The sequence below is a fragment of the Puntigrus tetrazona genome, chromosome 24 (assembly GCF_018831695.1).
Source record: "Puntigrus tetrazona isolate hp1 chromosome 24, ASM1883169v1, whole genome shotgun sequence".
NCBI lineage: Eukaryota > Metazoa > Chordata > Actinopteri > Cypriniformes > Cyprinidae > Puntigrus > Puntigrus tetrazona.
In genome coordinates this window covers 13,822,802-13,837,368 of record NC_056722.1, presented here as the reverse complement: position 1 = coordinate 13,837,368, position 14,567 = coordinate 13,822,802, and the positions used below count along the sequence as shown (strand labels likewise).

General features: G+C 37.4%; 1 protein-coding gene across 10 annotated transcripts in view; it reads left to right on the top strand.

Moving 5' to 3' along the window:
- Positions 1 to 14,567, top strand: part of eya1 (EYA transcriptional coactivator and phosphatase 1) — an 81,256-nt gene that overhangs the window by 52,997 nt on the left and 13,692 nt on the right. For 9 of the 10 annotated variants that reach the window (XM_043226959.1, XM_043226961.1, XM_043226966.1 and 6 more), the window contains 5 exons: positions 3,914 to 3,996; positions 4,364 to 4,550; positions 5,661 to 5,803; positions 6,955 to 7,038; positions 12,346 to 12,435. In XM_043226959.1, coding sequence (XP_043082894.1) covers positions 3,914 to 3,996; positions 4,364 to 4,550; positions 5,661 to 5,803; positions 6,955 to 7,038; positions 12,346 to 12,435 — 587 coding nt within the window. The remainder of the gene's footprint in view (positions 1 to 3,913; positions 3,997 to 4,363; positions 4,551 to 5,660; positions 5,804 to 6,954; positions 7,039 to 12,345; positions 12,436 to 14,567) is intronic. The other variant, XM_043226967.1, reaches the window with a different exon arrangement.

The window sequence follows — 14,567 nt, the reverse complement described above, 5'->3', positions numbered from 1 at the left end:
AGAACCAACACAGATGGAAAAAAAATCCCTTTTTCCTCTTTAAGACCAGTCCTTTTCTGCTTTGCGCTCGGCCATGTACTTTCTTAAGTATGTTTGCTTTAGAAGGAACACCCGTGACTCTCGACTTTGAGGTCAGTTCATGGAAGTCACACTTGCGTACTGGGAATTAAACGTGCATCAGACAAACTCGGGTGGCAGAGTTTTTTGTTGTTTTTTTTGAGACATTGTCCCTTCTCCAAAACCAACAGTCTTTTTCTGCCGTTCTTTTTCTCCCATCTTTCTCCCTGTGGTGTTTTCCTTCGAGCCTCCAACAGTTAGCGCCGGTTTGAGCTCTCTAATCTCCAAATAATGTGTGACAGTAGAAACATCTCCACGTTTTTGAACGCTCTCCAGAGCATCTCACAATAAATAATGTGACATATGTGGTCTGTTGAAGCTTCTTTTCCATGCCTCATAAGTAGAAACTTTCTGCTTCTGCTGATTCTGCCTCAACACTAGGGTTGTAAGTGTTACTCTGCCCCAACCACAGAAGTTTAAAGACCTGTTCACACCGTTCAAGTCCAATGAAACTAGATGTCATGAAAATATAGAACCCATAGAATGCAACCAATGGTTTTTAATACCAATTTTTTGTAATTCTTTTACACCTAATCAATTCTGATACATAGACATTAAGTAAAAGCCAATGAATGCCTATCACAGTAGGAGAAAGCATTGTGTCATTTTAATATTTTGCTGTGAATTTCTTGTGCCAAAACTTCACAACGACACTGCATTGAGTTTGTTGTAAGTCAGAAACTGAGGTGCCTTCAGTCTTCCTTTCAAAGCCCACGCAGCCATAAACACATTAGCCACTAACTGCAAGAGCAGATGACAGATGACCATTAACCAGGCCAGTCTGTCTCTATTGGCTTCCTCTCGGTGCCTCATCGATTAGGCAGGTCTGGACTCAAAGGAAGAGAATCAACACGGTAGCCAAATGTAGACCCCCTCCCATCTATATGATACCAACTGCTGTCCCATAACCCTAGTAGAGCGAGCCTGCACCCAGCTGTCAGAGGGAATACAATTAAATTAATGTTTTTACCCTGCTCTTTCATGTCTAATGGAACGGCGCTGGCTTTCTCTGATCGTGATCCAGAAATGTAACACAGAAGGACCTTCCTGGCTTGAAATGTCATCGCAGATTGTTGGGATAGATCAAAATTCTGAGTGTTAGTGATAAGACTTTTGTTAGGTTAGATAAATATAAATATGTTGATAATTTTCTAAATGTTGATTTTTAAAGCCACTTTTTGTAACGTCTAATGAGTTATTAGTCTGCCAAATATAATTTTTTTTAATATATAACTTTCTTTTTGGAAGGGGAGGTTTCTATGTCTATGTTTGATAAATTGTGATGACTTAATTAGCTTCATTAATAATAATATATATTATGAATTTTATTTTATATAAAAATATAGTATAAATGAACTATAATGCATATAAATATTTCCAATTATTTAAAATACATTTCTATCTATCTATCTATCTATCTATCTATCTATCTATCTATCTATCTATCTATCTATAAGTTGCCAGTGAATTGTCTTCTTGACAATTCTTCTTTGAAAGACTTCTTGATAGCTTTTTGATTTCACTCAGTACATCCAAGTATAAATTAGGAATTAATTTTCCGGTTTCACACCTGTTTAAGCTTACATCCTTTTCCATAACCATAATGCCTCTAAAGCAAGAGCGGAGCCATATAGAGCGGCTTCTCTCGCTGATTTTCACTCAAAGTAGATGATAATTACAGCAACAATTGGGCCTCCCTCCATTCTGCACACCGTGTGAGAGGAGCAGCAGACTGCTTTTTAAAGAAGCCCATCTGGACTTGATCGCTTGCTCCCTAGAGAGGCCTACAAAACTTCTGCTACAAATATTGTGCACTGATGATAGACATAGCCCATGGCAAGAGGACTGATCAAGCACAGCAAATGGACTCCCAATTGGAGAGGCCATAAGGAGAGCCAGTGTCTCGTCTTGAGTGAACTAACTGGAGCAAGACAGAGAGGAGAGGGGGAGGAACGGGGGAGTTTTTGCCCCTGGGAAAAACCAGGCCTCTCCTCAGCATGGAGTCATTCTTTTGGGACCGGAGGGGGTCTTGCTTGGCTTTTATGTGGCTCCGGACTCTCTCTGGAGTCAACTGCTTTCCTACGAGTCCTGGCTTTTATGACTTTTTGAACTGTGGATTTAGCTAATTTGTTGTGCATTGGGAGATTCATGTGTCTCACTTTATGTGACGGCTCAAGTCTGGGGAGGAAGTCAACAGCTTTTAGAGCACCTCTTGCTGTTCTTTAAAAACAAGAGATAAAAAAAAGAAACAAACTTGCTTGTTGAGCCAGACGGTAGTCCACAAGTAAAGCTGTTGTATGTTTGTTGCAGTCTGAGGGGCCTCATTTTCCTGAACATCAGAAGATGAAAGACTTTGCTTCTGTTTTTTTTTCTTAACAAATGTCCCGTTATCCTTTTGTATAAACACATTGAGCTCGTTTTGTGCCTATTTTGTGTTGAGAGGTTTGTATGGAGATAACTGATGATTCCCACAACTTTTAGCAGCAGGTACTACAGCTGTTCAGTAGTTATGTTAGCGTTAGAGAACTTCTTAGAAAATGTGATAAAAGGGATTTAGAGGACTATTATGCATTCAATACATGTTAAGCTCAGTCTACAGCATTTGTGGCTGTATGTTGATTATGGCAAAAAGCAGTTTTGACTTGTCCCTCATTTTCTGTTTAAAAGTAAAAATGTAGATTACTTTGAGACACTTGCAATGGAAATGAGTTAAAATGTGAGGATTTAAAAGGAGAAGTTTATAAAAATAATTGTATTCAATTTTCAATTGAAACTTGTATATTATTCCAGCTGCTGAGTTGCTTTCATCATTTCTACTGCAGTGTTTACTAAAACACAAATTAACTATTTAAAATCAATAGTTAAAAAGACACTATTAAAATGTTTTCTTCAAAGAATTAATTTTATAACTAGCTGAAATAGTTTAATGTGAAATACTTAAAATGACTAAAACTTAAATATGACAAAATATATCAATAAATATAAATGCTAAATAAAGTAAATAAGTAAAATATAATAAATTTAACGTACAAAAATAATATATATAATAATATATAATTATATCGCAGATACAAATAAAAATATGTTAAATGATAAAAGCATGCAATAAAATCGCAAAAACCCAGACTTTTACTTTAAAAACAAAAAATAAATAGATTTCTGTTGATTGAGCTCAACTCTGCACCATTTTTTCAGTCCAATTTGATTTGAGCACCTTGACTCAGAGAAGCACCTCTAAACGCAGCTTACCTCCAGGCTATCTCACCCCTATAACTCATGCCATGTATGTTATTAAGTCATTAGATGCTATCTCTCCATAGAGAGATTTAATTACCCAAAAGGTGCTTCTTTGAGCAGCTTGTAAAGAAGACAGATATGCATATTCATTGAGGCAGGATGTCAGGTAAAACTCCCTCCCCCTCATGTGTCTTTGTAAAGGTAGCGATGGATGAAATAATAGACCCAACCCTCCTCTTTCTTTCCGACCATCGGCCAAGATCCAATCACTGATATGGACAAAGAAAAGATAGAGTCACTGTTATATCCTACCCACACACACACACACACACACACAATCCCTCATGCCCCTATAGTCCCTGCAAGCTTTGTCTTAAATGCCTTCGAGGCGTTTTAGGTCTCGCTTGACTCAACCCCCATCAACAATTTAAAAATGTCATTTATGTTGAAGGTTATATTGCGCTCAGAATTACATCAGTCACAAACAAAGCCTCATCTGATTTCATCTTTGTGTGTTTTGCATTGCGATAGCTCACGATCATGTCTCTTTCTCTCATAGGAGGCAGTTTTACAACAACTTCAGGGCTGTATGCTGGAAGCAATTCCCTCACGAACTCGACTGGATTCAATAGCACACAACAGGTAGCCGTAATCAAATTTCTATCCCTCACTATCTAGTCTGTTGAAATCACATTTCCTCCATTTGGCACATTCGCCCAGTATTTCCCCCCCCCTCCTGTAAGCCTTTATAGAACATGTGTACGCTCGCATATTACTCACATGATATGAATCACTCTAAATGTCTCGACCACTGTACGCAAGGATTACCTCTTGCTCTTTTCGCGTATGAATTATGCCACGAGTGGAGGAAAAAAGAGTGAAGACAGATCGCTGTCCAGATGTAGCGCACAGGAGACATATGTTCACATTTACGTTTTGGAATCTGCGCTGTAAAGTAGCAGCGTTGCGTGCGGCTATCTCACATTACCTCCTTGATGTCTTTCTGCAGGACTACCCCTCCTACCCAGCTTTTGGCCAGAGTCAGTATGCGCAGTATTACAACAGTAGCCCTTACACTTCTCCATACATGACCAGTAACAACACCAGCCCCACCACACCCTCCACCACTGCCACCTACACCCTACAGGAACCTCCATCAGGGATCACCAGCCAGGCCCTCTCAGAGCAGCCGGCAGGTAAGAAAGCTCGGTTTGAGGGGGAAAAAAGGTATGGAGGTGTGCAGTTTTCTCTATGAAAAAAAAAAAATCTATAAAGTAATTTTTTTTTCCAGTATTCTTTACATTTAAATTATCTTGCTGTCATCTAACACTTAACTTAAAACTGACAATAAAGACCTCATAAATTATATAAAGCGCCTAAAATATATTTATATTTTATTATGTATAAAAATGTGATCTTTAGATAAAAATCAATTAAAATTTGTGTATATATATAGTGCTGTCAAATAATTGATTGTGATTAATCGTATCCAATTTTTTATATATATATATAAATATATACATGTAAATATTTTCTAAATATATGCTCCATTTGTTTTTATTTATATATACACAAGCTTAAAAAAAAAAATATATATATATATATATATATATATATATATATATATATATATTAATAGATTAATAGATTAATATTATATTATATGTTAATCTAATATTAATATATTATTATTATTTGTTATTAAATGGCACAAATTAAGAACAATGACAAATGTATATAATTTGTGCCATTTATTTATTTATCAGCCCTAATGACAATAATTTTAATTTTACCTGAATCCGTCCAAATTGATAATGCTTGGTTCTATAAAGTAAATACTGTATTTGATGCTATCCATCTTTTTCCCTGAGTAACCGATGAGCGCCGCCATAATGGATTCCAACTTCTTTTGCTCTCATGTTCCAGTCTCCATAGAAATTGATTAAACTTAAAATGTGGTAACATAACGCATGCATCTTTTTATTTTACGTTCAGGAAAATGGTTGACATTGCCATTCTACTCTATTTTTACTCCTCCAATGACCCAAACTTTTATTACGTTTGCCTTGTCATGTAATTAGGGCCGGATGGTGCAGTGCATAACACCCTCATTGTCATTACTAAAGCTTAAATGGTATCTAGGGTATTAGGAGATCAGATAAACGGTGTGATATTAGAGCATGCGGGCAGCAGCTACACGACTGAACACTAGATGAGGTAAACGGATCCAGCCACAATGTGAAGGTGAAAGCCTTTTTTATTTTCCTCTTTTGATATACTTTTTGCCTTTCTTTTTTCTCTTGCAGGAGAGTACAGTACAATCCACAGTCCATCAACCCCCATTAAAGATTCAGATTCAGATCGATTGCGTCGGGCTTCAGATGGAAAGTCACGTGGCCGGGGAAGGAGGAACAATAACCCATCCCCACCTCCCGACTCTGACCTTGAGGTATTGGAACGCTGCCGCTCTGTCAATGTATCTAGCTGGAATCTCAGCAATTGATTAATTACTATTAAGATGCTTTTGAGCCAGAACTGTCCGTACTGCTTACTGCTTTACCTCAAAAGCAATGCATTTACATGTTTAAGAATGCGTTTCCATGCTCAGTTTTACATGTTAGAACATGTAAATGTCCTAAACAGAGTTTTTTTGGTGAAAGCTGTGCTTTGCATGTTTTGCACGCTTAGCATGCAAAAGCCTAAATCTGCGCTCTGTCGGTTTGTTTTGTGTGCATGTCACATGTTTTGACATGAAGGCTGGAAAAAAAAACAGACTTAAATCTCTTGAAAGTAGTTTTCTTGCATTGTTGCGTTTTGTAGAAAAGCAGATTTGCGTAAATTGCCAGCATATTGACCCACCGGGTTAAATTTATTTAAATGTTTACAAAAAATATTGGCGTGTTTCTATACGTATAATTTTACATTTAATTCTTTCTACACCAATAAGCGTGTTTTCGTGATTAATCACATACAAAATAAAGCTTTTTGTTTGCATAGCATATGTGTGTGTATGTATATATTAACACGCACATGCATGTATATATTTAAGAAAGATATGTTAGGCTAATATATTAAATATAAATACAAATTAAGTATAAATTATGTGAATATATGCATATAAATATTTTCAAAATATATGCTGTATGTGTGTGTTTGTATATACATAATAAATAGATCATATCAGTTTAAATATGAACAGAAACTTTTTGGATTTTGGATGCGATTTAATCGTTTGACAGTTTTAGTATATTTAGAAGTATATTATTTCTATCTCGATCATATTTGAGATGTACAGTTTATGGTCTTTTCATTAACATGACCTGAATCTCTGGAAGGTTTTGGCCCCATTAGCAAGCTGACATCATAGCATGTTAACAAATCTAGTTAATTAGTTTGTTGGTATCGATCGTGTTAATGCATCGGGGTCAGGAGATGGATTGTCCAGCGGTGGTTCTTCCCGCAGTTGCGGGGTGCTATGGTGACCATCAGTGCTGAATATCTACTGATCCCAGGGCGCATGAATCTATGCACCCTTCTTATTGACAATCAGATCATCTTGCATGCTGAGAGAGCCATTGATTTTGCTCTTTCTTTTCTCAGCGCGTGTTCATTTGGGACTTGGATGAAACAATCATCGTTTTCCATTCCTTGCTCACGGGATCTTACGCCAACAGATTCGGGAGGGTAAGTGGTGTATTTTAAATGCAAACGCAGGCAAATATTACGGCAGAGTCTAGAAAAATACACAGAAAGAGGGTCTGTTTGGGTACACCGTCCAGCTTCGGAGTTCAGTGTAATTGTTTCTTTTTTTAATAAGATCGTCGAGGCCTCGCAGGCATTCAGCTCGGCCTGCAGCTGTCTGAGTTATGTGGCTGGAACAGGCATGGATTACAAACCAGTTGCACCGAGAATGTCCATTGACACTTCTTAAGGGTTTTTTTGTCCTTCAGAAATGGTTCATTGTTAAGTTTAATGAAATGTTTGCCTTAAATGCCCTTTGAGTGGAGTTCACATATAGCAAAGTTGAGAAACATTGAAACTCAGAGAGAGAGAGAGAGTCTCAGGAATCTGCATTTATTTGATCAAACACAATATTTCAGTTAATAGAAAATTTGAACTAGAAAGGTTTATTAATTGCTTGAGAATTACATTATTCTCATTAACATTATCTTATGATCAGTTATGATGCATTTAATGTATGCTTGCTCAATAAAAGTATAAATTCTAAAGTTTGGGTAGTGCATATAAAATGATTTTATTATATAAAAGAGTAGGGGATAATATTTAGCTTTATTTAGAGGACATTTTAATGAAGGCATATTGCCAAATTTAGCAGGTTCACAAGGGTTATGAACATGCAATAAGAAGTAGTTTACTTCTGCGGTTGTTGTATTTGTTATTTTATATAAACCGTCATAAGCTATATTTGAACTTTCAAAACAAACAATTTGGGAAATACGTTGATCTGCAATTCTCAGGCTTCGTCAATGATCTCATGGCTTTATTTAACTCGCTAAACCATTGGTTCAATTCACCAAATTATAATTTCACAAAAAAGCCCTAAATTTGAGTTCAACGTGTGTGTGTGTGTGTGTGTGTGTGTTTTTAAACCCTCTTTGTGTCTGAAGAATGTAGAAAGCTGCTTCCTTGTTTGAGGGAATAAATCACAGACTTGGCATTTTTTGGCTGAGCTTCTTGAAGGGTTTTTTTCTTTGTGGTGAGTGTAGATGACAGCAGCGCTCGGATGTCAGTGGAACGGGGCCCGGCGGCTGGTTTATTCTCTTTGTTCCTCAGGCAGGGTGTTTGATGGGGGTGGTGTTTTGTTTTAAGGGTGAGGGAGCCCTGGCCCTCGACCCTGCACTGTTTATTTACTTTATCTCGGCTGAGCATGCTGGGTAAAGAAGCGAAACTCTGAGAGCGGCTCAGCCGTGTCCACTCTCACACACACACACACACACACACACACACACACACACACACACACACACACACACACACACACTTAAACTGAGTTGTCGGTGCAGCCACGTCTAATTTTAAGGTCTTAACCAATTATAAGTGTGTGTGTTTCCCAAGTTCAAGCAAAACCCAATCTGAAGTTTCAGTTACTATAATTTGGAAAAGTCACATTTCATAGTTAATAAATTCTGTCTTCTGGGTTGTGATTGGTCAGAGGAACATGTGTACAGAATTTAATGAGAGCGTTAGATGGATTTGAAATTAATTAGCATGATTGGGGAAACTTAAAACCATAACACAAAATGATGGTTAATTATTTCAGTTTCACTAACGTTCAAAAGTTTTGAGTCAGCAAGATTTAAGCCAATTTATATATATGTATATAATCCTGGTTTCCATAAAAATAGTAGCTGTTGAGCACCAAATCAGCATATTAGAAAACAAATAAAATAAAATATTGTGGTTTCAGAATATTAGAATAAAAGAATAAAAAAAAAATGTTTTCACAAAAATATTAGTATGCTGAAAATGATGGAAACCAAATCAGTATATTAGAGAAAAAAAAAAATGTACAAATAAAATAATTCTGAGGGGGAAAAAATTTTTAAGCCGCACAACAGTTTTCAACACTGAAAATACTAAGAAATGATTCTTAAGCACTGAATCGTTCTTTGTCCTCCTCTCTGCTGACAAAATCTGATTATATGTTGCCCTTCCACCAGAAATATGCGTATCCCATCTACCCTGCAACATCGCAAACCGCATAATGCTCTCTTAAATCATATCAGCACACTCATCTCAAACCCTTACATTAAAAACCAAGGTGCTTCACGTTTCTTCTATATGAGGCGTAGATGACATAAACAGTAAGAAAACCCGGCGAAATGCATTTCTTCCAGCGAAAGCGTTGAGGAAGATCTCTATAAATAGAGCCGTGTTGGAGCGCACACTGCTGTGGTTATCAGTTATCCTAATTGGCATCAAGGCAGCTCGCTCCCATAAAGCTGATGGTTCGGGCCAGCTGTGTGGCCGTCAGCCCTGGAGGGAAAGCTTGCGGGGTGAGGGGGGGGGGTTCGGAGGGGAGGACTTGGCGCCCTTCGGGTGGCGCTGATGTGTGGGGACAGGTGGCAGCGAGAGCAGAAGACCCTCTGGCACTCCGGCCTGCTTGTATTCTTAACTCTCCCGCTGAATGATTGTTTAGATTTAATTGGAGAGGATTCGTCGGGCCAGAGAAATGCACTTTGCATACCCCTCACCACCAAACCTGCTTTTATTAACTGTCAGATACATAAAAAAGGTGTTTATATTAAGTCACTGACTGGCAGGCTCAAAATAGACGGGAGGGGAGGACTGTTCAGACGTGTTGGAGAGGAAATAACCCATTTTTGATTAGGCCATACGTTTAAAAGCTTCTTTTCGAATTAAAAGCAACGATTCAGCGGCGTATATAAACTGTGAAATTATTGATCACTTTTTTCATTAAGCCTCGTGTTCTTATTCTCAGCTCTCAGAGTGACTCCACGACTCTTTTAATAGCTCGGAAAACATACTTAACATTGAAGTATCAGGTTGATGACTTCCTGCACTCAGGAGAAGCGATTATAAACATCATTTTAACTCGCCAGCATGCATCCAACGACCGCCGTGAAATACGTTATTTTAGTTTGGGGGTTTTGGAGGCCTTAGATATAAACAAAGAATAATTGCAATGGATTTTCACATTAATTGTATGTATTCATTTATTTATTTTAATAGCGTGTTAACAAACCTAAATCATGAGTTCCTGTTGTTACTATAATACATATAATTGACATTTCACACATCAAAAAATGATAATTACATAATTGGAGTCTCGGAGAGTCACTCTCGAAAAAAACATGTGCTTTAACTTTTAAAAGTGTGAGGATTTTTTTATATTATTTATTGTATTCAGACGCGACGTAAAAAATTTAAGTGGCAGTAAAGACATTTATAATATAAAAATATATATTTTAAATATTTTAAACATCAAAGATGGTTTCCACAAAAATATTAAGCTGATGATAATAAAGACTTCTTGAGCATCGTAGAATGATTTCTGAAGGATCGTGTGACATTGAGCTTTACCATCACCAATAAAAACCTATTTAAGCAGAAAACCGTTATTTTAAACTGCAGTAATATTTCACAGTATTACTCACTTTTACTGATTGCGCCGTGTATGAACAGAAAAAAATATCCGCGTGCCGTCGTAAATATGATCATTCGTGGATCACACTCGGTCTGAACATCAACTTAATAAGCTCATCGGTTTCTTTGCTGGTGTTCTGTTCTTCTTGTGTGGTTTCCCCTCCCGCTGTCCGCAGTTAAAACATTTTCATTGTTGAGTGTGACATGTAATCAGTAAAAAGCTCAGGCGTTTCTTCAGGTGGCTTTAAGCTCTAATCCCTGCAGCAGAGCTCTCTGACTCAGCACGGCTCTACAGACTCTGGAATAAATCCCCTCCTTTGCTTTCCTCTCTCATTCGCACACTTGCTTTATCCTATTAATGAACAACGAGAGAACAACCACCGATTAGAAAAATAAGCCTGTGTGGAATGGAGATTACAAAAGATGATTTTAAATTGAATACTAGTCCGAATACCCGTTTTAATAAACCCAGCTGCCTGGTTTTAAGCTCGCGCTACAGTGTTTCTTTGTTTTAACGCTGTAGTGTGAACCGTCACTTTAAACGCACCGGCTCCCAAATATTTGTTGAGCTCAGGTGGGACTGGAAAATTGACAGCGTATGTTTGTAATCATAAAAAGGTGTCATTTTGTAACGAGCCTCCTTAATCGGTCAGTGTTGACTATTAAAGAGAAAAACACACTGCAAATAATTCATTAACTATTTAGAGAGCAGGCGCTCCCGTCTTTGTGTCAGCTCAAACACAGCACGAGATCGCCATTACTTGCCAGTATTGCATTACGGTGGAAACTGAATACATCGAATACATGTTAAAAAAAGAGTCCATTATATTTTAAGTGAGTAATCCATTTTGATTACTGCCAGTGCACGGGTTTAAACATCACTCGCTAAAGCTGTTTTGTGTAGGAAAATGCGCATCTTCCTGTTTCGAGAAGTTTCTATTAAATTCCCAACTTCAGCCTTTCACAAATAGTTGGAAAATGCGCTATATGATGTGAGAAGATTGTTTGGGGGAAATGGGGGTGAAATGCATCAGTAGTAATGTGTAGAAAGATGATCTTGGCTCTGAGGTATGCGGACAGTGATATATTTATGATGACACCTTGACCTCAAGCTCATTTCAACTCATAACGCATCTAAGATTGGGTTTTACTGCCTACAGAGTGTAAAATTAAGCCCTGCTTCTTTTTTAGGCAAAATCTACTTATCTGTTTATCTGTCTGTCTGTCTGTCATAGTCATAGTATGTATACTTTATCTAATATATAATGTAGAAAATCTTTGAAAATTTATACATTCAAATTATATGTTTCTACTAAATATATATTATTATTTTATATTATATTATATTGTACAGTTTTGTGTAGTATTGTGTGATATATGAAATATTTTCTTAAATTTTTAAAATAAGCATCTAAAATAAAAACAAAGCATCTAAAAATAATCTTACTAAGAATTTTTATTGTATATATAGAGTAAAATAAAATAAATAAAATATTTTTATTCATTTAATACAAGTGGTCTTGTTTTAAAAATTCTAATTAAATTACATTACAAACTATCATACTTTTATACTTTCTTTTGTATATTTTTGGGGAAAAAATTGTAAAAACGTATATGTGCATATGAGGTTTTATTATTATTTTTGTATATTTAAATTATGTGGCTATTTACCTATATATATATATACACGAGAGAGAAAGTAAAATATAGAAAATACAATCTAAAAACTATGTAACGTTAACCACAGCTAAAGATACTACTATATTATTACTGATTCTGAACTTCTGCTTTTAGTCCTACTTATATAGTACAGTCTTTTTTATATATATAGAAAGAAAAATAATTATTGTGTGTGTTTTTCAGGATCCACCAACGTCAGTGTCACTGGGACTAAGAATGGAAGAGATGATCTTCAACTTGGCCGACACACACTTCTTCTTCAACGACTTAGAAGTAAGTCCAGAACTTTCTAAACTTTGTTTGATTCGCGTTTTTTATGCGGTCCCCGTATCCGTCTTCACCCCCTGCGAAGCTTGCTGCCAGCCCTCTAATACGGTGATTACTTCTACAGCTTGCTTTTTTAGCGGCCATATTTAAAACCCAGCCCCAAGATGTGGATAAGTCACAACAGAGTGTATACATTACATTACGAGCACAAGAGCAGTCCATTAAAGTTTAAGCCATAGCATCAACAACCATTTAATAGCAGGGTGCCTATTTCTCGCTAACGTCCCTCAGTGGTGAAGTATTACCTCGGAGCCCATGGGACACTATGAATTTTACATGCGCTGTCAGTCTCCCCGGCCCGCGCCCACCGCCGCCCCCTCCCTTCCCCGCCGCTCAGGCCAATTTGTCAGCTTCTAATATTTCTGTACGTGCACTGACTGTCTGCGTGTCATGCTGTGTGCTCGGTGTCTCTGGCCGCTCTGGCCGCAGACTCTCAGTCACGGTCTGAAAGCGGCTGCTCTGCCCGCTCTGCCTGATTCATGTCGGATGCGTGTAAAATCTGCCCCCGGGGGCAGTTACTGAGAGGGTATCTAGGTGTCTGTCTGCCCCGCCTGGTGACCGGTGACTTCTGCTCGTGATTGGCAGCGCTCCTGTGCGTTCATAGCATTGAAGTTCAGTCTGTCCAGATCTGGTGTTGCTCGAGCTAGCGCTTCATTTAGTGATTCGAACAGATCGGCGATATGGCTCGTTAAAATAGCTTGGAGTCCGAAAATATGGACTGTGAAATAATTCAACAAATCCACAGACACCAAAATAAAAATGCTTTTAAAAATCATTTATTCACCTGAAGTTCTTTCTTATTTCTTATTTCGTTTGAAGCTATGCCATAAAAGACCGAATTTCACTGGAAATCTATTTAAATGAATCAGTTGATTTGGTTCAGACAAAACTGTTCTGAATGATTTGTTTTCAAAAACAATAGATATGGTTCTGTCTCGTTTATGATATTCAAATTTCTAAGACAAAGTTATCAGCATATTTAAAACTTTGCTGAAAAACCTGCTGTCTGAATTTTAATATAATTCCTACATTATTTATTTATTTATTCAGATTTTTATAAAGTAAATGTAACTATAAATATTTCAATTTAAACAAACTGAATCAAGTTATGTTTACTGGATTATCCACACATCATTTTTAAGAAAAATCACGTACCAGAAACAAGTATCAAATATGTTTTTTTCATTTATTTTAAATCATTTACTGTATACTGTATATTTGCTGTATAATGCCTAAATGTTAATGGAACATCTATAGGGTTTTTTCTGAATATAGTTATTTTATATGTGAGGCTTTGCTCGCTGATTCCAGTTTCATTGGGTGATTATCAGTGAAGAATAATTATCTCGCAAAGCAATCATTTGACTCAAACGCACAACTCTGAAATCTTCTGTTCAAATTCATTTTAAGCGCATAATAAAAAATAGCGGCTTGGACATTCTTCAGAATACCCTCTTTTGCGCTCCGCTGAAGACTGAAGTCATACGGGTTTGAAAGGACACGAGGGTTTATAAAGGCTAAAAGAATTTAAATTTTTGTCTAAACCGTGCTTTTAAGTAGCAGCCTTTGCGGACCAGATCTAACCGAGCCCGCTGAACCCACCAAGGCCAGACACCGCTGGCGAGCCGCTTTCCCTCATCCCCAGAACCCGACACCACTGACCCATTGATTTTCCTCTGCGTCCTGCTCGTGGCTGACCCCGCGGAGGAGGAAATGTTTTGTTTGATACTTAAGTGTGAGGAGAACTGTTGCGAGCCTGCCAAGTCTCATTAGTCAACGGCCTCGCTCTGCTTTTCCTGCCACGAGAACCAGGGAGAAAGAAAATGTTTGTGCTGCCCGAGACATTCGAGTGACGGGGAGATTCCAATCGCACTCATCTTGATCAAAGTTAATTGGCAGCAATTGGCTGTTAAATATTTCCGTATGTTTGGCTACACTAAATTGTGCCCGCCGCACTTTGTATAATGGATATGCCCTCCCGTCATTTCAAAAAAAAATATGACAGTTTTGTGACAAAGCTTAAATGTGGCTTTTTCATAACATCTGTCCTGTATTTTGATTTCGTTTCATGTGTTTAA